This window comes from Epinephelus moara, chromosome 2 (genome assembly GCF_006386435.1).
Source record: "Epinephelus moara isolate mb chromosome 2, YSFRI_EMoa_1.0, whole genome shotgun sequence".
Lineage (NCBI taxonomy): Eukaryota > Metazoa > Chordata > Actinopteri > Perciformes > Serranidae > Epinephelus > Epinephelus moara.
The window spans coordinates 20,149,853-20,172,994 of record NC_065507.1 but is presented as its reverse complement, the minus strand read 5'-3'; the positions used below and the strand labels follow the sequence as shown (position 1 = coordinate 20,172,994).

At 40.0% G+C, this 23,142-nt stretch overlaps 1 protein-coding gene across 1 annotated transcript in view; it reads right to left on the bottom strand.

Moving 5' to 3' along the window:
* Positions 1-23,142, bottom strand: part of drd2a (dopamine receptor D2a) — a 61,126-nt gene that overhangs the window by 22,117 nt on the left and 15,867 nt on the right. Inside the window, exon 2 of the mRNA XM_050074288.1 lies at positions 6,018-6,328. Within this exon, the coding sequence (XP_049930245.1) occupies positions 6,018-6,296 (279 nt within the window). The 5' untranslated portion in view covers positions 6,297-6,328. The remainder of the gene's footprint in view (positions 1-6,017; positions 6,329-23,142) is intronic.

Genomic DNA, 23,142 nt, shown 5'->3' with positions numbered 1-23,142 from the left:
TATAATTTAATTCACCTTGATTTTAAACAAGCTCTGAACCTCAAGCCATGCGTAAATGTCCCTCCGTACCCTCGCTAAATCAGTCACACTTGACAGAAAGCGAAAAACTGTGGTAATTAATGCTAATTCAGCATTTAATAATAAAGGGCAAGTTGAATGCCCTGCCCACATCCTGTGACTAATCTCTCACTAAAGTTCATGCTGATACATTATTAACAGGGGAAACATAGTCACGGCCATGCTCTGTGACACGAGACATAAGAAAATAAAATGTCTGCACATAGATAAAGAAGAAAAAGGAGTGTGTGGGATTGGAGGTTATTATGTGTGATGAAGAGGAGAAAAACACGGAACAATTACTGCCAAGTGTTGTCATTATCTGAAGACGCACATGATTTTAGGTTCTCTGATGGAAGAAGCATGTCTCAAAGAATGTGAAATGAATAAATAAAACCCTCCTAAACTAAGCTGTTGTGAGCTGTTGTGAGTGTCGAACAACATAGAAGGTCACCTTCCCTTTCACAACACAAATTCGGATCCAGACATTGTTATAAATAGGCTGGTATTTACCTCAGAAAATATCTATCCCACCTCTACCAAATAATATCTTTTATTTGCAAGGATTTATACCAGTCCCACTGCGTCTGTCTCAGTTAGCAGGAGGCCTGACACGCCAAAATCAGATGAGCATCCCACTCTTAACACATGCTCAATGAATCCAGTCTGACTTTGACAAACAGCCAGTGTTTGGTTCTCAGCATATTCAGCTGAGGAGGATTTCACCCACATTGGTGTTATTAGTGTTAATAGTGCATCGGGATAAAATGTCTGTGAAACAACTAGGACAGGAAGGAAGAAGGCTACAGTCATGTTTATGTAAGAAACTGAGGCCTGTTCTCCAAGTCATTGTCACATAGCTAGTTGGCACAGGGCTCATCCTACGCACAACAGACCTCACAAGTATCCAGTTTAAATTATCTCTAGGATTATCCAACAGGAACACCAGATTGCTCAAAGCTGATAAAAATATGTTAGATGATAAATTCTAAAAATTTCAAAGCACATGTTGTCTTTTTTTTTTTCTTAAAGGGGATTTCACACAACTAACAGTTTACTTGTTCCTGTGAAAACAGTTGAATTATGTTATCTGTGGCTCTGCTGGGAGCTTTATAAAGCCTAAAAAAAATAACTGATAAATTAATAGTGACGTCAACCAAGTTATTTTGGCTTGTGTTATAAACTTGGGGCATGGAGTTGAATGATTTGAGCATTTACCAGGCAGGGACGGTCAAATGTTATTGACATGCATTGTGGGAAATGTAGGATTCTGGAGCTTGACTCATAGGAGGGACTAAAAGTTAAGATATCTCAGCCTCTGTTCCTTTGTTTTGATTCTTTTTAAATCTGATGTGATACAGAACTGCAATACTATATTACTGGAATAACCCTTTAATGCACTACTTTTTTTTAAGGCTTGCTCCTGTCCTCATTGTGAAGATAGTGACAATTGTGGATTCTCTAAAGATAAACAGAAAGAAGCATTGCATGCTGGCAGAAACAAGAGAGCAGCTGACCACTGAATAAGTGTCCTTGTAACCTTACAGCCAACACACACACAAATGATGAACATTTTTGTGTGTGTTGCCTCACATTGCCTGTATTTCAGCCAAAAAGTTGTGCCTGAACACATCACAAAGACTACAGCCCATAGCAAACTGAACCTCTAGTGAAAGTTCAATCTTTCACTCAGGAAGATTAAACTGGACTTTTGTTGCTTAAGTCTGTCATTTATTACTAATACCATTTGCTGAAGACTCCTTGTATGCATGCTCACTCATAATTTCTTGCTGCCATTGTTGAGGGCTGTTCTGCTGATCACAATTAATCAATAACACAGTGACACACCTTTTCTGTCAGCCTAACATCTTACCAACTGTTTGATACTGAATGATTCATCAGCCTCATCAGCCTCAGAGTCATCAGCCACCACCAGTGTCTGGACTCCATGGGGGATTTATCTTGCTGCTGCTCCGATGCCCCTTGATTACAAATCAAATTCTGGAGTCCAAGCACCAAAGACTTTCTGTCAAATCTTAAAGGTAGGATCTGGAGGATTTTCAAACAAAACAAAATATAGACATATACAAATGAAATCCTGCTTAATCATCACCTATGGGCTTCTACTCATGTGTGGTGGTGACTCTGTTTGCAGAGCTCCTGCCCTTTAACTGTATTTTGATGTTTTTGTGAGCTCAGACCGCTTCTGGGCGGAGATTTCCCCAGCCAATGAGAGAGCGCAGGTGCCCTGCCCGAGCGTGTCCGAGCGTGCACCAGCGCGAGCCTTGCCTGAACCTCTTCTGTGAAGCCTTCTTCCGTACCTCCGGGCTCCGTACACCCGGGAGAGTTGAGCCTGATAGGAGGGGCCAAATTTGAATGTGTGTTTACAAACAGCAACTGGAAAATCCTCCAGACCCTACCTTTAATCATCACATCATCTGTTAATCTGCACACCCTAATCTGTAATAAACATGTATCTTTACTTTATTCACCTGTCTCCGTTTTGAACTAGCACTTCTGCATCTGCGTTACAGGAAATAACAGCAGGTGGTGGTAATCTGTATTACTTATTTAAAAAAGGGAAACTGGAAGAACGAGTGGATGGATTCAAACTACTGGCTAGCCAGTTGGCACATTAACAACACAACCAGATGCCAGATGTGCGCTAGTGGAAATTAACATGAACAGTTACCAACCATTTCTGCTAAAGCGATCAATAGCTAAATTTGTTTCAATATCATACCCTCTTCACTTTAGCCATTTGTTTGTTCCTCACTTCCATTTCACCTCTTGTGCACTGAGCTGAACTGCCAATCAGAGTAATGCCACTCACTGATGGGCTCTATTTGATGCCAATTCAACATGCTGAATCAGCTGGAAAAAAAGCCTTCTCTAGTGCCAACGGTGCGGGACAAACACTACAGCGATGGACACTCACCAAAGGCCTGACATTGACCAACGGCCAGCCGGCCCTTATGCTGCTTGCCTCCAGCAATATAAAGTTACAGGAAACACAACTGCCAAATTTGTATCCAAAAACATTATATTACTATATTATATATTATATTTGCTGAAAGTTTCAAAGTGGTCCCAGTTTACTCACTCCAAAGACGTTGTACACCTGTGCAGTTAAAGCACTTTACACCATCAGAGACTCACTTTTCTGCTGTGATATCGACATTAATATTTTATTAGGAAAGTTTTACGCTACAGTTTGTACCGTGGATGATTGCAAATCAACTCCCACGTTTCCTAAATACTTTGATGCTGGCTCCCTCTGTGTGGACCCAGCAGCCCACATAAACAGAGAGAACAAACAAATAATTCTGGCCAAAACAAACACAGAATGCAGGTTGTGTACTTTGTAGATAAACTCACTTCAGTCTTATAATTGGTGCCTATGTTTTTTTTGGTAAGAGAAATTGGATAGTATTACTGCAACAGAGTGACACAATGCCAGTCACCACTTTTCTGTTTGTACAAAAAAACATACATGACCAGCAGAGACCATGACATCCTATGGATTTGCACACTGTAATCTGATCGGAGTGATAATCATCATGACTCACTCAGAGGCACGGGAAGATTGGACTCCCTGTCATGATAGATTGCCTTTCTCTACATCAGACAGCGTAACCTAAAGCCTGACGGTCAGAAATAACCCTGGGACCGAGAAGACAGACAGAAGAAATGAGCAACAACCAAAAGGTGGAGACTTTCCTGAAAGAGCCCACATCCTGCTCGCTATTGATTTTGTGGATTGGAGACGATATTATGCCGGGCCCAAGCCTGTTTTGTTTTAGGTTGCGCTGGTTAGCAGGCATTGATGTGTCATAACTGCTTTAAAAAACATAGATCTGCATTATCCCACACAGCAGCAAATGCAAAATGATATATCTCAGAATTAGGGAGAATTATTCATAAACATCTGACCTCTGACTCAGATAGACCGGTCTGACATTTTGATGTTGTCACATAGTGTTGCTACATTACAGGCCTTTAACCACTGCAGGACTGATATTTACAATGCTGATGTGAACATATCAGCCGTCACCCTTGTTTCACCTTGAGCCTATGACCTGCTGATAACTGCGAGCGGCTTGCTTGGCTCAAACCCTCTTCACCAGTATTTCGCTGGCACCAGATTTCATATAAATGCCTGCTGTATGCATAATATGCTGTGCTATTCTTTTTTAAATATCACATTGTATAAAGTCAGATTTCCATGTCTTTTTTTGCTATTAAAAAGCAGGTGTGGGTGCTACATAAATACTGTGAAAGTATCAAACACTTAATCCACAGAGCACTGCAAACAGTCCATATGCAGAAAATGTGCCTTTAAACAAGCTATCAGGACGACAATATATGGTAGAAACTGCTGCTACAGTGCAGTCGCAGTCATTCCCGACTACAATGGCTGTGCACAGGAACTGGGGGGTGCAGATGTGAAAGACACGGAGACACTAATCACTCAGAGCAGACTGGGCTTTTGGGAGGGAGGTCTACAGAGACAGGCGTTAGAACGGAGCGTTTCAGACAGAGGGTGAATACTGGTGTATATGGAGAAAGTGTTTTTTGAATATTAAAAGATATAAAACAAACAAACAAAAAGAAAACATATTTAAACATGTTCTAGTAGAAACCCTTAATACAAGTATGAACCTGGAGATGAGCATAATATGGGACCTTTAACCTCATAATGCCAAATTGAATTCTGTCTTTAAAGCTGAGTGTTTATTGCTTTCACAGCCTGTGTGCGTGTGTGTGCCTATGTGTTATTGAGGTTTATATATATTTGCTATGCTGGAGATACTATGGAAACAGGACTCATCTCATGATTGTTATATTGCATGTCTGCAGATCACTTTCTTTTGTCTTCAAATGTCATTTCAATTACGCAAGATAAACACAAAGGGAGATAGAGGTGTAAAAATATGGTGGGCATGTCTGCTGCATAGGGCATATCAAGCAACGTATATCTCTTCCAGTATGTACAAAGAATATTACTTATTCTTGAGAATTGGGACACAGCCTTACTTTTGGGGGTTTTTGATTTTTACTCTTCAATTTGGCTGAGAAAATATATTTTAGTAGTCTTGCCTAGTACGACTTTTAATGAGCCAACCTCCCAGTAATTTTTTCCTTAGCGTTCATAATGAATGTCAGAGGTAACAGAGTAATAATAGAGAGGTAATAGAGTTAACAAAGAGTCATATATTTATTAATTTCACTGCAGTTGTAGTGAGCAGCAATTTTGCCTTTCAAAGTTGCTCTTAATGCTAATCAAAATATGCATTTTTAAACCACAATTCATTTAGTTTGAAGTTCGAAGGGCGTGTTATGATTGAGATACACCCAATGGCAATTTTATTTAATGAATTTATCAAAAAATAAAAGCCTGCCAGTACTTGAGAAGCATCTTTTGGAAACCAGGGAGTGAGACAGGAGTCCTTGTGACATAACTAACTCCTTTTATGCCTGATTAAATTATGTTTTCATAGAAATCTGACCAAGTTGACAAAAATCTTTAAAAGGCCCACTTTTCAACATAAAATAAAAGATGAAAAATTAAAACAAAGATGATCATAGCAGTACATTTTCACAGTACATTTTTATCAGTTTATACTATTGGTTCTGGATTTTACAGGCTTTTCACAATCTTTTAATTGTTTGAAGTTGTTAAGTGTCTGGAACAAGGCTATTTCCTGGCAGAGGGCAAGTTTAGAAGTTAAAAAAATGAAAGCAGATCACACCATCATTCTTTCATATAGCTTAGGTCCTTAACAAATAATGTTTCACCCCAGAAATGAAAAAAGTGTGTTGATACAGTAAGTTATAATTCAAATTTTTTTGTTTTCTTTTTTTTTTGGTAGGGACATGATCTGTCCAAATTCTGAGGAATGGGTGATATACATCTGTGTATATATTGTGTAAGTGTGTGTACATCTCCACTGTCCCACCTCTAAGTACACGACCCAGGGCATAACCAGCGTGGCCACCAGAAGGTCTGCGACAGCCAGGCTGACGATCAGGTAGTTGGTGGTGGTCTGCAGGGCCTTCTCCCTGGACACAGCCATGCACACCAGCACGTTGCCGAAGACGATGACGAAGATGAGCAGAGTGAGCAGCATGGCGTAGTAGTTGTAAGGGTGCTTCTGCTCTTGGACTGTTTCGTTGAAGCTCCATGTTCCGTTGTCATTGAAACTGTCATTGTAGGCATACTGGGTAAAGACATCCATTAGCTGTGAGTGACGAAGGCCAAGATCGGGCCCTGCAGAACATGCAGACACACAGAGACAAAACAGGCCTTGAGCTTAGTTGTATTCATGTGAATGTTTGCAGAAACAGTTTGAGAAGAAAAATAAAACGATACATTTCTGGGATAATCTGTCTTCCTGCAGTAATTACCATGCAGAGGGAATTTGTCTAATAATCTCTTACCCCTGCTGCACACAGCAATAGCAGCATCTTTATTTTAAATTATAGTGGCGATTACAAATGTGTATAAAATGATGTAGAAGGCATTTACCATCTGATAAAACCATACCCATATAAACCCTTGAATGAGCTTAAAGGGAAAAAAATCAAGACTTTAAGAAGTTAATTTCGGGAACTGGCAGAAATTCAGATGTGTCCTGTAGCTACTGGCAAGCGGCCTTGTGCTTAAAACTACTCAAAAGCCTGAAGTCTGCATTCACCAGAACATATTGTGGAGTTTAAGTTATGCAGTTTCCCCCGGTGCACAACATTATTTCTACAACTACAAAAGAAGTTGTGACAAAACACAAGAAAACAGCGTGTCAGAACAATGACATGCAGGTAAATGTGCGTTTCATTTCATTTTCTTTGTAAGAGGTTAAAGAGGGGGTGATGCTCAAAACAGATTTCAGAATAGTTTTTAAGTACCCAGTGGATTTTTGTTTACAAAATGCCTGGCAAACATGCTGAATACTTCTCTTTCCTCACAAATTTTAGACAAAGCATCTTTTGCCTCTGTGCCAACGACCGCCATGGCCAGATGCAAAAAGCTTTGGGTTCTCCATCTGTCTCATTCTCATGAAAGAAGAAAAAGGAAAGAAGAAGATATTCTTTATCAATCCCTGAGGGAAATTCACTTTTTTGCAACTCTGGTGTCATATACACACAGTCCCCAGATTCACACATGCACAAACAGGACCTATACATGCATTAAATGGAGGGATGTCAGAGCTAGGGGGCTGCCTTTGACAGGCACCCTGAGCAGTTGGGGGTTCATTGCCTTGTTCAAGGGCGCCTCGGCAGTGCCCAAGAGGTGAGCTGGCATCTCTCCAGCTACCAGTCCACACTTCATTCTTGGTCCTAATGGGGACTTGAGCTGTTGACCCTCTGGTTCCCGAGCCAAATCCCTATGAGCTGAGCTACTGCCGCCCCGCCTTGCTGCTGCAATATCTCAAGAAGGCCTTGAGGGAATTTCCTTAAATTTGACACAAACCTCTACTTGGGCTTGAGGGTGAACTGAAAAAAATTTGGTGGTCAAAGGTCAAGGTCACTGTGACCTCACAGAATATATTTTTGGCCACAACTCAAGATTTCATACAGTAATTATGACACAGTTTCGCACAAACCTAACAGTCTAACATGATAAAATAATGAAGTGATGACATTTTATATCCAAAAGGTCAAAGGTCATCTTCACTGTGACATCATAATGTTCTGCAAAAACATTTTTCTGGCCATTATTCATCATCATAACTCAGGAAGAGAAGGGAAAACATTTGATCAGATACTGGATTGGTGACACTTATCTTGGGTGCCCACCTTGAAACTGATTGTATAGAGCTCCTGTGTTGCCAGGTTGAAGATGTGTTTGACGCATCCATGTTTTAGAATTTGTAGCTTCTTTGCAGCAACATCCATATTTGAAGCATTGCTAACGGTCATGGCTGGATGTAAACTATAACTGCAACCTGACTGGTTTTGCTCAGGCACACAGCTGCAAGGTGGTTAGACTGACAAACTGACAATGGCGAACCAACCGGACATTGTGTTGATCAACAAACAACAGAAGAAGGCAATGGCGATATATACATAGCAATCCAGCGCAACAGCAAGATCAGGAAGAAGGAACACGAGAAGCTCGAAAAATACCAAGGGCTGAATGAGGAGAATGATGTGGTAAAGGCAGCAGTGGTGCCAGTGGTAATCGGAGCGCTCGGAGCTGTGACCCCCAAACTGGGAGAGTGGCTCCAGCAGATTCCAGGTACAACATCTGAGGTCTCTGTCCAGAAGAGTGCAGTCCTAGGAACAGCTAAGATACTGTACAGAACCCTCAAAGTCCCAAGCTTCTAGTAGAAGAGCCAAGGTTAAGGATGCCGCAAGGATTTTTTAATAAAACCCGTTTTGTTCACATCTCCTGCCTGTGGAGTATAAGATACAAACAACAGGGGAACGAGCTCATCAAAATATTTCTTCACATAGCTACTTGTGGTCACAAACCCCAAAGGGTACCTTTAGGTGGTACTGTGTAGGGGCTGCAGTCGAGTACCACCAGCAGGTTTGCACTAAAAAACAGCAATTAGTGCTTCAACCTGACAGATCTTTAAAAATAACACATAAACAGAAAAAGACAAATTAACAATGGAGCTGCTTCGTCTTGACAGACAGTATACCATGATATCAGGAAACCCTAATTGGTGGTATTGTGCTGGAAAATCACACCATTAATGCTTTTGTTTTATCAAAGTGACAGGCGTAACCACACATTCCTTATTTACATCCATTTGAACCAAATAGAAACACATGGCTTTGAAACTGCAGGGAATATTTTTCAGTTCTCATTGTGTAGCTCATACAGTAAAAAAAAGGGAGTGTGTGTGTGTGTGTGTGTGTGTGTGTGTGTGTGTGTGCTTAGCCAATGTGCCACGATATATCAGTGTGCATCATTACTGTAAATCCTTTAAGGACCTTGTAACAATCAGTCCAACAGTGTAACACCTTGTATTTAGTGCAGGTATTGCGAAATGAGGTTTGCAATAATAATAAAGTTATTAAATGTACTGAGCTTCTGCTGCCATCAGTCTGCATTTTTATTAAAGCATCATACTGGTACATAGTGTAAGGTTAATGTCTGATTGCAGCCTGGATGTTTATGTGTTATGAACAGTTGAAATCTCTTTATTTTGATTGCATCATGTTTTCTGTTTGATTACAATGACACTGACCTTCACTGTTTATCTACATCGCTGAGTGGATTTGACACCACACATCACTCTGCTCTGTGATTTGCCACTGCACCGTGACGCTGTGAAACTCTGTTGCAAACTTAATGAAGCTGCATGTCTGCTCTTTTTCAGAATAATGTCAAAAATACACAGACACATCCTATTTTACAAAACCCTTAGCGGTGCAGTTCCTTCATACCTGCTTAGATTAATGTTTATGTCACCCTCCACTTTCCACGCTCCATTTTCACTCCCTCCTTCCTGCTCACTCACTCCGTAATTGGTTCTCGAGCCTTTCAGGCTGCTGCTCCCGCTGACTAAAATCTGCTTCACATCCTCATCTACATCTCACTTTTTTTTTATTGTTGCACCTACTTCAAACTCCACAAGTCAAAAATTACTTTTTTACTCTTTTAATTGCTTCTGTGGAATGTTTTTGTCTGTGTGAATCTATGTAGTTGTTAGGTTATTATCTGTCACTGTTACCTCCTGCGTCTAGCCAAGGGCATGACTGCAGCAATCTGGCTGAATGAATTTCAAGAGTGAATGAATGATACAGAGTATTACCAGTTTTTTTGGATGCATTCTGTGTCCAAAAATGTGTTGACAATTGGCACAGAAGGTGACATGCTTTGATTTTGAGAACACTTACAGTAAATAAGTAAATTTAATGTTTGGTATTTCTCTCAGGTGTACCTTCAGGTGACACCATGATGTTAGGCTCACAATCATTTCCAAATTGCACAGACCTACTTCTTTGTTTTTTGAATAATTTTCATGATGTTTGACCAGATGCTTGCTAATGTCCTAAACAAACAAATAACCCTGAAAATTTGATATTTAAATATTCTGATTAAATTCAAAATCTGTTGATCCCCAGGTGGTTGCAGGGAGAGCAGAAAAGGTACAATCCAAGATGCTCTCTGCATCACACTTCATAATTAAAGCATGTGTTTACCCTTTTTTTCCAAGTCTATTCAAATGCCCATATGGACAATGAAACATCTTTTCATTGCTGTGATACGTAAGACTGGAGATAAAAACTTTTTTAGATTTACTTCCTTAGATTTAGGCAACAAAAGTATGTGATTAAGTTTGAAAAACCCCATCATGGTTTAGCTTAAAATAGCACACTAAGGTTTTACTAAAAAACTTCACTGTCTTTTTGTTTTACACAAAACATGAAAAGCGTTCACCTGGGTAGAAGTCTGGCGTTTGTTTGACACATTCACCTCCCCTCTTGCCCCATACAGACTTTCTTGCTCTTTGTACTATGGCAGCAGCTCGGGGCATCAAAAAATGCTGCCACCTGGTGCGTCTTTTACTGCCGCTTTCTACACAGAGCAAGTGCTATTGTCTTTGTCTTCATCTCTACACAGCCAGGGAGAGGAAGAAGAATAACAGCAAAAGAAGGAAACAGTGAGTGTGCACAAAGATAAGCTTGTCAATGTAACATAAATGTCAATGTATCCTTCAAATCCTGGTATTGCTTTGCAGCTTTTCTTGCTTGTAAACCAGATGTATTTTGTCTTTTCTATCTAGAGATTGCATTACCTTACCAAAGGCAGTATGGGGCATATATACTGGTTTATTTTTAGCAAACCTGACATGTGAAACCATGTTTTGCTGTAAGTTGTTCAAGCAGTTCTTCGTGATATCATCCCTAATGAACATCATATCTTCTTTTTCTATATCAAGACGTCTGAAAACACTGCTGTAAATAGAAAGCCCTTCAGCTTTCTGTCACCTCCTTGAGGTTAATATGGAACTCTTGAACTGTGTTGCCGCAATGCTGATTTTTTTTTCATTTGCTACATTCATCTGCTTAACTGTTCACTTGTAAAGGCCAAATTCTTTAGAGATGCTTTTGTGCCCTTTTCCAGCCTTATATGAACACAAATTGTTTTTATTCAGAGGTCCTTCAATATCTTTCCACCTTAAAAAACCTTTCACTTGCAAAGGAAAGACTCCCTTAGCAATTTTTAATGGGGTCAGGTACTTCTAACCTACAGTGCATCTGAATGTCATGACACTAATTAGATTACCTTACACTTTCAAAAAGGTTTGCACACTTCTTCTAGCCTTTACTTTGAATCTTAAGACCTGAATAAGTACTTCCTTTTTCGTCAGACTTTTTTTTTTAGTTCAGATTACAGATACAGAGCATATACAAGCTAAAGTGGCTACAAAAACCAAAGGACATACAGAAGCATTTAACTTTGAATTTGTGTAGGAGGAATTATGCCGATATTGTGTGCATACAGTACATTTATGTATACTACACCGCCAAACACTGAGCATCTAGCATTTTTACCCCAGCTAAATTAATAAAAAAAAGTTACCAGAGGAGGGCAGAGGAAAGCCTCAGTGCCGGGAGAAGAAGGATTTAGAGAGAAGCAGTAAGAGAAAAAAGAGAAGGAGTGGGTGAGGGAAGAGTGCTCCTGTTAGGATGTGTAAGCATTGCTCTGGGGCACCAGTCTGTGTGTGTACCCTGCAGATGCCCTGTGCTGTCTAATCTTATTTATTTGCCCGCTCTACTTCCTTACTTACAGTACGTGAGACTGTTCTCACAGCTGCCCTGATAGCTTGTGCTTGCTTATAAACAGAAACCTCCGCTCTCTCCCTGCTGCCTTCAATATCTCATTCGCTTTAAATGAGTCCTCTGTGACTTGTATCTTATCATTATCATAATAATCATGTCCTTCTCCATAGGTAAGTCAGAGGTCGGGGTCAATAACCCATAAAAGATTCAATGTTTTGCACAAGGAATCTTCAGAGTGAATACCTGCTGAATGCTAAAACAAGAACCAGCATCCTCCATCTAAATGCAAATGTGTAACTATGGTATTCTTCTCATAGGCATCCACACCTTAAAGCATATCATTTTTGCATGCACTTAAGGACTGACATTTTAGTAACCCAAATTCCTCCCATGTTTGCACAGGCTGCTAATGCTAATCACTCGCCTACTCCCCACACACAAACACTGTCAATTATACAGCCCTATCACCTAGAAATAACGTTCATATACAACTAATTTGAAACATCAAATATGTTTTGAAGGAAACATAATGCTGAGCAAATTATGTTTTCTATTAATATAATGAGGAACCAAAATGCCAAAATGTTCACCAATAACATATTTCAGTTGTTTTCCACCAAAAGAGACAATCTTGCAATACAGTATCCTAGTTACCACAGTAACTTTTTTATACCTTTTTTGCTAACATATAACCAAAATCAAGATCTTTTACGAACATTAACCAAAGTACATTTGTTGCCTGAACCTTAGACAAGAGTCCGGAAGCGAACCCAAAGTTCTGATATCAAGGTCCTGCACTTTGAACACCCACCATCCTTCCCAACTTTCTCTTCCTTAAGCCCCCTTGGTACACTGATGTAGTATTTTGTCAACTCAAAGAAATGTTGTCTCTGAACATTATCCAGGCAGCAATTATATTGCCACAAGAACATAGTAAAAAGCACTTTAGTAACATACAAAACAGATGCTCTGCTGATGGGTTAAGTGATTGTTTTCCCTTGTGACCTTAGCCCCCCATGAATAACTTGTTTTCCTTTCAATATTTTCATATTTAAAGCAAGCACACCACCCGCCGCCCTGGGGGCTGTACTGTATTATTTACAGTGTTTATGCAAATGTACATAAATGATTTGGTCTGACCCAGTTGATTGCCAAACCAGCCTGTGTTTGTGACAAATCCCACAGCGCTTTTGATTTTATTCTTGTAACTGATAATGCAAATGTATCATGTGGTGAGGAGAGCCCTGAATAGTCCCGAATAAGCAATCACATCCTCTCCCACTCAACCAGAAATATGTACAAGTTTCTTTCAGGGCGTAAGATTTCTTCAGAACTGCTCTTTATAAATTGATCAGATCTCCATAAGAGAAGACGGAGAAACCAGGCCACAAAATTGTGAAAATAACGAAGAAAACAAAATCTCTCTCAACTTGATTTAGAAAATTCTTGCTTGACTTGTCTCATATAATGTAGATAGGAAATTCTGTGAGGTTCAGTTTTACTGGACTTACAAATGTCCTTCAACTAGTATCTAAGTTAAAAGCACACGTTATGGATGACAACAATATATCAGGAAGGGACAAGTGGACTGAGGTTGGTGAGCTTCTGGCAGAGGTGTTGAGAGATTCCCCAGGGTAGTGTACAGGATCCCCTGCTTTTTTTGTTTTGCACATACAATTAGCACTTATCCCCTGTGTTTGTGTGATTGTTCTTTCACAATTAAGCCCCACATAAGCACTAAGATATGAAACAGGATATATGCTGCTTTAGCCACAAACAGAACCCAGCTTGTAATTCTACACAAAGGTGTGCCATGAGAGGTAGTAAAGTTTCAGTTTTGATTTATGCTATTTGTGTTCCCCTCTCCCGCAGGCCTGCTTAAAATCAGGATGCTCTTGTTTTGGTAGAAAGAGGTGCAACTGTGTCCAGGAAATGAAAAAGGACAGTTTTTAAGTCACTGGCACAGTTCTAAACAGGACCTGTCACTGCAGTGAAAGGAGCCAGGACCAAGGGCAATTGCTCACCAAGTACAGTTAAAGTTAACGGACCAATGTGGAGAGTGATAAGTACATCAGTACCAACATTACAAGGACAGGCCAGTGTCGCTTCAAATCTAATAAAGTGATCTGACATCACAGATCTGACAGAAGACAGAGTCTTAGCAGAATCCTTTATCCTGCATGATGGAATCGCCACAAGGGTGCTACAGCTGCAGTGCAGGTAAATGCACAGCCTGTGAAGTATCAAGAAGTGCCAGAGAGGCTTTATTCAGAGAGAGAAAGATACTTATTTGGGTTAATTTTTAAATCATCAATAATTCACATCTCATAAGAATGAGTAACAAGGTTTGACAAAAATTTAAGTTCTCCTTAAAACTAGGAATAAGAGCCAGGGGGTCTGTCGGTCTATAAAGGTGGATTGACCAGAGATTGCTGCCCTGGACAAAGTTGATGCATTCTTCAGTAATGCCTACCACATGTAGCTAGGACTGTGCCTTTGTTGATCAAATACCAAGCTAAGACCAGACTATGTGAGGACGTTGGTCTGGTATTCAAGATTTTAGGGAAACCACAAAGGCAAACACATGGGTGGGTGCAGATTTTGAGTAAGGTAAATGCTTGAAATAGACACCTGGCCAGGAAAGCAAAAATCTTGAACAGGGGATGTCTGAGAAATTGGCCTTCTGCCCAGTCTGGTGTCATTTTATCTGTGTGATTAGTTCATGGCGCTGGGCCAAAACTAAAGGCATGAAACAGAAACTTGAAGAAGCACAAAGCGAACGGATTAGAACTACTGCACAGCTTGCAGCTTTAATGGGACCAATTTTTAAAGAATCTCGGATATTATCGGTAATAGGAAACTCCTATCTACTTTTTCAACTACTTTAAAGGGTAGAGAAAGTTTACGGGAACAATTCCAGAGCTAATGAGGCAAACCAGAAACTTATGAGACCAGGATGAGTAATTTCCTTTGTGCTCAGTGCAATGGAGCAAAATGAACTGCCTCATGTAATTACAGAGGTGCCATATCTGGTCTTGAAGGCAAACTGAGGCTGCTCAATATTTTTTCCAGATAAAGGGATACATATTTTAAGTTAAAGTATGTGTTAGAATTTTATATTTAATTCATTTTGTTGATGTTTTACATTTGACTTTCTTGCTTGACCATTTTGGCTTAAGTGAAATTAGCAAATGGAAAATAATATGTGTAAATAAACAAATTAGAAAGTGAAATAATGTAATGAATGTAGTCATTTTACTAAAATAGTCAAGAGCAATAAATAGAAAGTTTACTCTTACAGCACAAATTGGCCACTCCATGTCTGAAAAGGTTTATGTGTCGCTGATCAATACCAATTTTTCTGTAATTATTTTTCAGGTGCTGCGATTTAATGCTTTGAAAACACACCTTTCACTCTGTGTTCCCTGCTTTCCAACAAACATGCGCTTTGTGATTGTCAGACAAAGACGACAGGGCTAAAAACAAGAGAAAGGTGTCACAACATGTATTATTTTTGTTGTCCATGATGGCGTGTTTTTTTCTTTGAAGCTCCCCAGTAATTAGCCATCATTCTCGCTGCTTTTGTGAAAATGTGACTCTTAAATTTGTGTCTATTGTTTTAGCTGTGACTATTTAGGGGCTTCAGTCAGCAGTGCCAGGTACCTGTCAGTGCTGCTGCAATCCTTCACTATTCTCTCAGCTCAGATGCTGCTGTGTGTCCTGTGGAGTGTAAATAAGAACAGCAGTGAATAAGCTGCTGTTAGGAAAACTCTTGTGCACAAACTCATAAAATGACCAAGATGCAACTGAGAGCTTTAACTTCAAAGCAAAGTTTACAATCACAGATAGAGGCTGAAGTAGCCCAGTGGGTGTTCTCCATGTCCTATTAAATAACCCTGGCAGCCACCAAAGTAAGCAAAGTGTGAAAGCAATGCTAAAAATGTATCAAATGGACTATTCTACTGTAGCCTAAATTATGTGAAAACTGTTGCACCAGTTGCATCACAATTTGATGTGCAATAAAATTGTGACTGTGTGCTTTATTATTATTATTATTCTTTTGGCTGAAACTGTTAAATCTTTTTCAGGGACACTGTGTGGGAGATCACTGCTGCCAAACTGGAGAAGTGTTAAGTCATAAAATGTGAAATACACTTTGACATGTAAGAATGGAATGCACTTATCAACTTTAATAACTGCTTTACGTTTGCCAACACACATGTACGAATGTTAGAGCACATAAAAAAGCACACAGATGCATGCGCTGTACAACTAGTGTATGTGTCCATGCAAGCATTATACTACGTGATGTATTTACACTTTATTTCAACATTCACTTCAAATCCAAATTGAATTCAAATGCCACAATCTATTGGATTTTGTCCTTGGTCTTATTGGCATATTGTTAGAAAGGTTGCATAGATGTGGCTGACTCACTCAGAAAAAGCAAAACTGTGGCCCCGACTTTCTTTGATACAGCACAACAAACACACAAAACACAGCGCTGTAATAATGTTTACAATGATGGACTTGCAAAGTTTGTGGTCATAAAAGGGCAATACAGGCTACAAGCATTCTTAACACTTGTGCAGATAAACTGTCTGAAGCAGCCACAGGAAATAACTGTAATACTCTTTTATGGACCATTTCCCAAACACTGGTGAGTTATGCATAATAGTTTGGGAAGTACACTGTGGGTAGATGATAGAAAGTAATGACCTTGTCAGACAAAGTGCATAATTTACACAATGTTCTAAATGCTGCGAGGCTTTTGCGGGAACACTTGAATGTTTTTCAGATATATTATTGTTTGCCATCTTAATGTGTTAGATGAAAATATTGATCCACTTTATTTGTGTGTGCAATATAGAGATACATAGACCCAAGGAACGTTAAAGAAGTATTTCACTGCTGGAGTGAAGGTTTTTTTCATAACACTAGACTGTCTATGCAGCAGAAAGACAAAAATACTTTTGAAACTGGGGATACATGACCAGAGAGGGCTGTAGCATTTGCTTTTGCTAAACTGGTAGAAAACTCGCAACTACCAGAGTGCACTGCACCGCAACAAACCAATAAATGCTCCTGCTGGTGGGTGATGTAATGCGAGCTCGGGGTTGGAAGTGTGCTTTGTGGCCAAACAGTGGAATTACAATGTCTGGGTCTATCAGGTGATGCCATTAGGCCCCAAAAATACTTTTTCCCAAAGACTTACATCTGATACATCTGGTCTGATAACATTTGGAAAGTCTAGAAGAGCCGCATGGTTAAATAATTTTATCCCCATTCATGTTAGCGGAGTGCTTATCTGGAGGAAGCTGCTCTATGGCAGTGGTCCCCAACTGATCCAGCCACAGGGTCCAGATTTTTCCGTAGTCGTTAGTTCAAGCTCCACACGGTTTAATATATTCAGCGTCATACTTGCGCTTGGCCACTTTGCCAAGGTAGTTTGTGTCTCTGTTAAGCTGTTCATTAGTCAGTTACTCTACAGCAAGACACGGCACTTCAAAATAAAAGCTCTGTGCCAGGATTCTCTGTACTTCAAAATAAAGTGTGCTCTTAAAAACGTGACACACTCACTGCTCTATGGGACCAATGATGTGGAAGCAGTGCCGATTATCCCGGTAATTTAATATGCAGAAGTTGAATTTCTTTGGCTTCTTGTGCGACTGACCAACTTTCACAGGAAGGAATGGGTTCCAACGCTCCATCTCTCTCTTTCTTTACATCCATGACCGACAGCCCTAAAAACAGTAAAATCGGATTTGAGCTGAGAGATGAGCAAGGAGAATGGGTCCCTGGTAAGATGGAGGGAAGTTTTCCCCAGTTCATTTACACATACAACCCACACTGTTATGACACAAAACTGGGCAAAGTATCCCTTTAAGCCAAGCTTAGCTCAGAGAATGGAAGCAAAGCATAGACTTAAAAAAACAAGATTGATAAATTAACGTGGACATGACTGCTAGCAAAATCCATCTGCCAATGACAACTGTGTGACGTGATCAAAAGCTCCAGAACGAATGTGTAAGAGAGCTTAAGTTGTAATTGTTGTTTTAAGGGGAAAACAGGTTCAATTAATAATCACCACACTTCCATCTTATTTACATTTATTGTAGCTACTATTGCAAACTAGCTACCAATTGACTGTTCACTGAAAACACGAGAAAAAGTATATGAGTTTGTCTGTTCTCACACAAGCTCTACATTTACGAATGCCCAGCTAACAAGCTTCCTACCTCCAGTAGTGACCAAGAATTACTAAAAAAAGAGCATATTGTTAGCCAACTACATTATGTGGGCTTATAGGTTATGTTCCAAAAAGTTTAGGACTGAACCTTCTGTGTGAAAGCTTGTCCCAGATGCTACTATATCAGAGTTTAAGTGATCATTAGTGGCTCTGTCCTGCTCAGCATTCGAAAAGGGGAAGCTCACTCCAGCAACCCCAGCCAAAACTCTTCCTGAGACAGCCTTACATTAGTCACTTTAGTCACATTTGTCACAAACTGGCTCAGGGCATGTGACGAGGAGAGAATCCATGCAAGGTCATACTTAACAATTCAGTAAACTAAGGTCAGCTCAAATGAACAAAGAAAGGGGAAGATCAGCAATGTGAGCAATGAAAGCAGTGCATGGATGTGTGGCATGTGGGCTGTGGAGGTGTTGACAGTGATGCAGGATGGATGCCAGCTGTAGGATGGGAGAGGTAGAATGAACACATGGACCAGCTTTAATAGCCTGGAAAGCCCAAGTGAGCTTAATCAAGCCAACGACCCTCCTTGTCAGCCAAATGCCTGCTGAGGTTGGCCAGGACGCGAGTTTGCCCTACTCTCCTTCTAATTGACTTGGACTCATTGCGTTTGTTGGTTTGATTGGTCAGATTTTGACATTAGGAGTTAGACTGGTTAGGCTAAGGGTAAGCCAGTCAGAGGCACTGGGCTTGGCCGTACATAACATGAAAGAAGTTCGATGCTAACTTCGCTATCCTAGGAAACACAGATTTGCAGCCAAGACAGACTTCAAGATGGTGAAAGTGGCGTAACACCCCACCCCCCAGAAGACCGGCAATCGATTGGAACCACAGATATATTTGAAAACACAAACTTGTTTATTTCCGTTGTTGTGTTTTGAACATTTTCACTGCTTTACCTTACACACTAAGGGGCGAGATCGGGCGCTGGGTGCTACTCTTGTGCCCTTTTTGAGCCAGCCCTCAAGAACGCAACTGCAGGTTGTGTCTGTAGTCGCTACGCAACCTTAACAAACGAGTAGAGAGCTGAGCTTCTTCCAGGTGTTGTTCGTAAGTGTGTGGGCATATTGTCCATGGCACCAAAATGATTAAGTTGTCCATATTTATCACAAACTGATATTTACGGAAGAAGGGAAAGATGTATGTCAGCTTTGATTGGTTGTATCTCGTCACATGACATGTGACATTATCTCCGGACGCAGCTGTCGTGCCCTCAAAAATAGGTGCTTGGGAACACGTGGGCGCCGCAACGGCATCACTCTGGCATTTGAGTGCGCCAGACTACATTGACAATTTTTGTCAATTTTAGGTAAGTCCCCTGTCAGAAAGGGCTGTCTGACGGCAAGGTAAAGCAGTGAAAATATTCTATATGCAGCATACAAATAAAACTGATATTGATTTTTAAATGGCCCTTTTTTTTTAGGTGGCTAAAAACTACACAACTTAAAGTCCATTCTCAGCGAGGGCGAATATCCGTGCGGATTATTCTTGCGGAAAAATATAAAAGTTGATTTCATGGGTTCTTATGGATATTTGCACACCGGGGCGGAACTTTCGTGTGGTGACAAAAGTTTCCACCCAGACTTTGACCCCCCGCGGAATTCGCCGGTGGAACTACACAGCTGGGTCAATGAAATTGTTTGTTTATAGTTGCGCAGACCCGGGAGAGTCCGAAATCCAGTCAGGCAGGACAGTATGGGAGAAAAGTTGATAAACCTCGTTTCACAGCACCCCGTCCTTTTTGATAAAAGACGGGATGATTTTATGAAAAATGAATTAAAAGACAATGTCTAGCAGTCCATTGTCCAGCTTGGTGGCTGCGGTGAGAGTGGTAAATGCTAAAGAAAGTTGATGTTGACGCTTGTTAAACGTTAGCTTGCTAGCTTGCTGCTGCTGCTGCTACTCGCGTCCATGTTCACCCACACCCGTTCACACTGTGCAGAATTGGAGTACAACAACGTGAAATTCCGCACCACGTCCGTACCGCACCTGTGTGTATGGTTTAAAGGCGGAAAAGCGATTTCACATCCTGTGTGTATGGTTTAAAGGCGGAAAAGCGATTTCACATCGCGGCAGTGAGAATGAACCTTTAGGCAGCGTTTGTTCTTTTAAACTTTCTTTATTCAGGCAGCATTTGCTCAGTGCCGTTTCATTTAATGTATGTGAAGTGATAGATTTCTACCTTTAAACAGACATTGTGATTCAGTCTATATGTCCTGTCCTAAAATGGAGGATTGACAGGTGCAGCAACAGCACCTTGGGGGGGTGGGATGGATAACAATGCAAAAATGTATTTACACTCCTATTATAGAGGCAGTGATTTAACATTCTGGAGTGAGTTTAATCAGTTTGTGTGCACTGGAAGTTAGTTTAACATGCACAGCACTAATATGAAAAAAGACACACTGAGATATTAAAGCACACACAGAGTTATTTAAGCTACATGTATAATGGTGTCTCTCCATCATATTCACCTCCATATGAAAGCTTTATATTATCAAACATATTAATAAAGAGCAGCAGCTGCTGTATAGTGTATCCATCTCTCATCATTAAACAAGTTAAATAGTGCTGTAGCCAACCAGGTGACCTCTCAATTGTGAGCAGTTGACCTGTCCTGGATATAATCCTTAAATAGCCTGACCTCACTTTCTACCCACAATCCCCCTGTCTCACATCCAGCCGCATCCTCTTATTCTCGAGTGACCCTGGCACCGATCTATCAAAGCAGGAGGCATTATCTGGCTATACTGGATTTCCACAGTAGTGACAAGGCTTTTCTCTGGAGACTGGCGTGCACCCCAGTCTCAACTGCCCAATAAAAACAGATAAGAAACACAAGTGAAGGTTTTTGTCTTGTACTCAGTTACTACATGTCTTCCATGTAGGGTTTGTCTGCTATCTTTTATCGGATAAAGTAAAGAATTTAATTCCAAAAGGGAAACGATACATGCTCACGTTATCTGACAGAAACATTCAAAAAAGCATTGACAGGTTAAAACTTGTGCAGTGATTGACTTATCTGATTTATAAACATGGGTATTACTAACTGTTATTGTATTATTATCGTATGAATATATGCAATCCAATCACCAGAAAAATGTTGGCACTAAATGTTGCAAATACGCATATGTTACAATTGCACATCTTTATTTAGCAGATATGTTGAAACTTAACATTCCAACAATCCTGTGGATAACATGAGGTTAGGTTTAGGCACAAAAAACACTGGGTTATGGTTAGGAAAAGATCATGTTATTGCTTGAAATACCCCAACTGAGGTGCATAATCCACAGAGGAAAATCATGTCTCAGTAAAAACCTTTTTCAGGCCCCTATCCCAGGAAGAAAAGCAACTACATCTCAGTCAAAAAACAACTACTTTTCATGCCTTAAAAGCTGCTGGAAAAACAATTACTGGTTGCTAGAAAACACCCACATTTTGGTGGCTTTGGAACACAGCAACAACAAAACAACCAGTCTTGTTGTTTGTTGGTCTGAAACAGTGGTCTGCAGCTTGGCAGGTGTCTTGCCCGAGGTGACACACTACCCACCCACCCCTCCACCTCCATATAATAATGATAAATACAAAACTTCACAATGCTGATATATGTATAAAATGTACAAATGTAACAGTTTCATGGTTTGCAGAAACGTACAATGCCAACTTTTTCCTCCAGCGACTGGGCTGATGGGTGAGGTTTGTCATCATATAACTGCCACGTAATTGTTTGAGATTACAGCCAGCAAATTATGGTGTAATGACTTTGTAATAATGGGGCACTTATGAAATAATTAGGAGGTACAATAATTCAGTTAGGGTGGAGCAAAAGAGGCATGACTTTACCCAGTAATTACAAACGTCTTCTGATTAAAATAGTTAAAACATAATTTCTTCATAATTCTCCCATAAGTTCAGAAGTTGTTCTTGTTTTATGTTTCTTGTAACTGTGTTATTGTAAAACTTACGGCATTATTTTTGGCTGTAATCTTATTAAAGCTGTTTCATACACAGAAACTGTTTTTTAATTGCAGTCGAATTTGAATGGTTTGTGAACTGGCATCAGACAGAGGAAAACTAATAATCAGGCCTGTTCCTTGTCGCTGTTGAGTACTAATCTCATCCAATCATGCAGCAGTGATGCAGTCATCAGTTTTATTAAAACTTGCAGTAAACCACGCTGTTAATTTTACAATAATCCCCATTTAATGAACAATTCAGTTGTATTGAATCACTGTTATTCTAGAGGCTTGAAATTTGATTGTTAAACTCTCTCATAGCCACAGAAACACACACTTGTGTACATACACAGACCCATATTGCGCACACACACACACACACACACACATCTCATACAGCATGTGCATGCAACGGAACAGAAACACGCCATTTACGATGTTACCTTCATTAACCCTCTACAATACACGATACATCTCATTAGTGTTGTTTTTCCCTCTTTGCTCCATGTTCCATTGCATTCTTAGACATTGGTTGAAATGATCCGATAATAATGTGAAATGTGTTTTAAATGTGGAAACTTCAAAACTTGTTTTGAAGAGCAGTTATTCTAAATGAAACCAAATAATGTGTCTACTAATAAGGGATTCATTATTATATATTATGTAAGCGTTTTCTTTTTTCTTTTCTTTCAATTGAAATTGATTATTCTAATTATTCACACCTGATTTTTCTCAATGAAATATTTTGTCTCAAGGTAATAAGCATATGTAGCTCGAGTGGTTCAGATAGGGTGTTTAGTTTTACTAACCCTCTCCAGCTCTTGCGACGATAAATCTTTTACCCAGTCAATACTGTCAAAGTGTTTGATTCTACCCTGCGATAGCCTTCATCCTAATTAGTTTTCTATCTGCTACAGCTCCTCTTAAATGCCAGGTCAAAATCACTGATGCTCGCAAAGTCAATGGCTATCTTGTGAATTCCCTTTCTTGTAAGAAATAACTCCCTTTAGTTGCTGTGTGAGTGAAGAGGCAACTCATCATAGTTGTGAAGCTGCTTTCTACAGGCTGGCTGTGTAGGTGGTAGCCACACTGACTTTTACTGTGCTGAAAATAAACCTGCTCATTCAGAGTAGC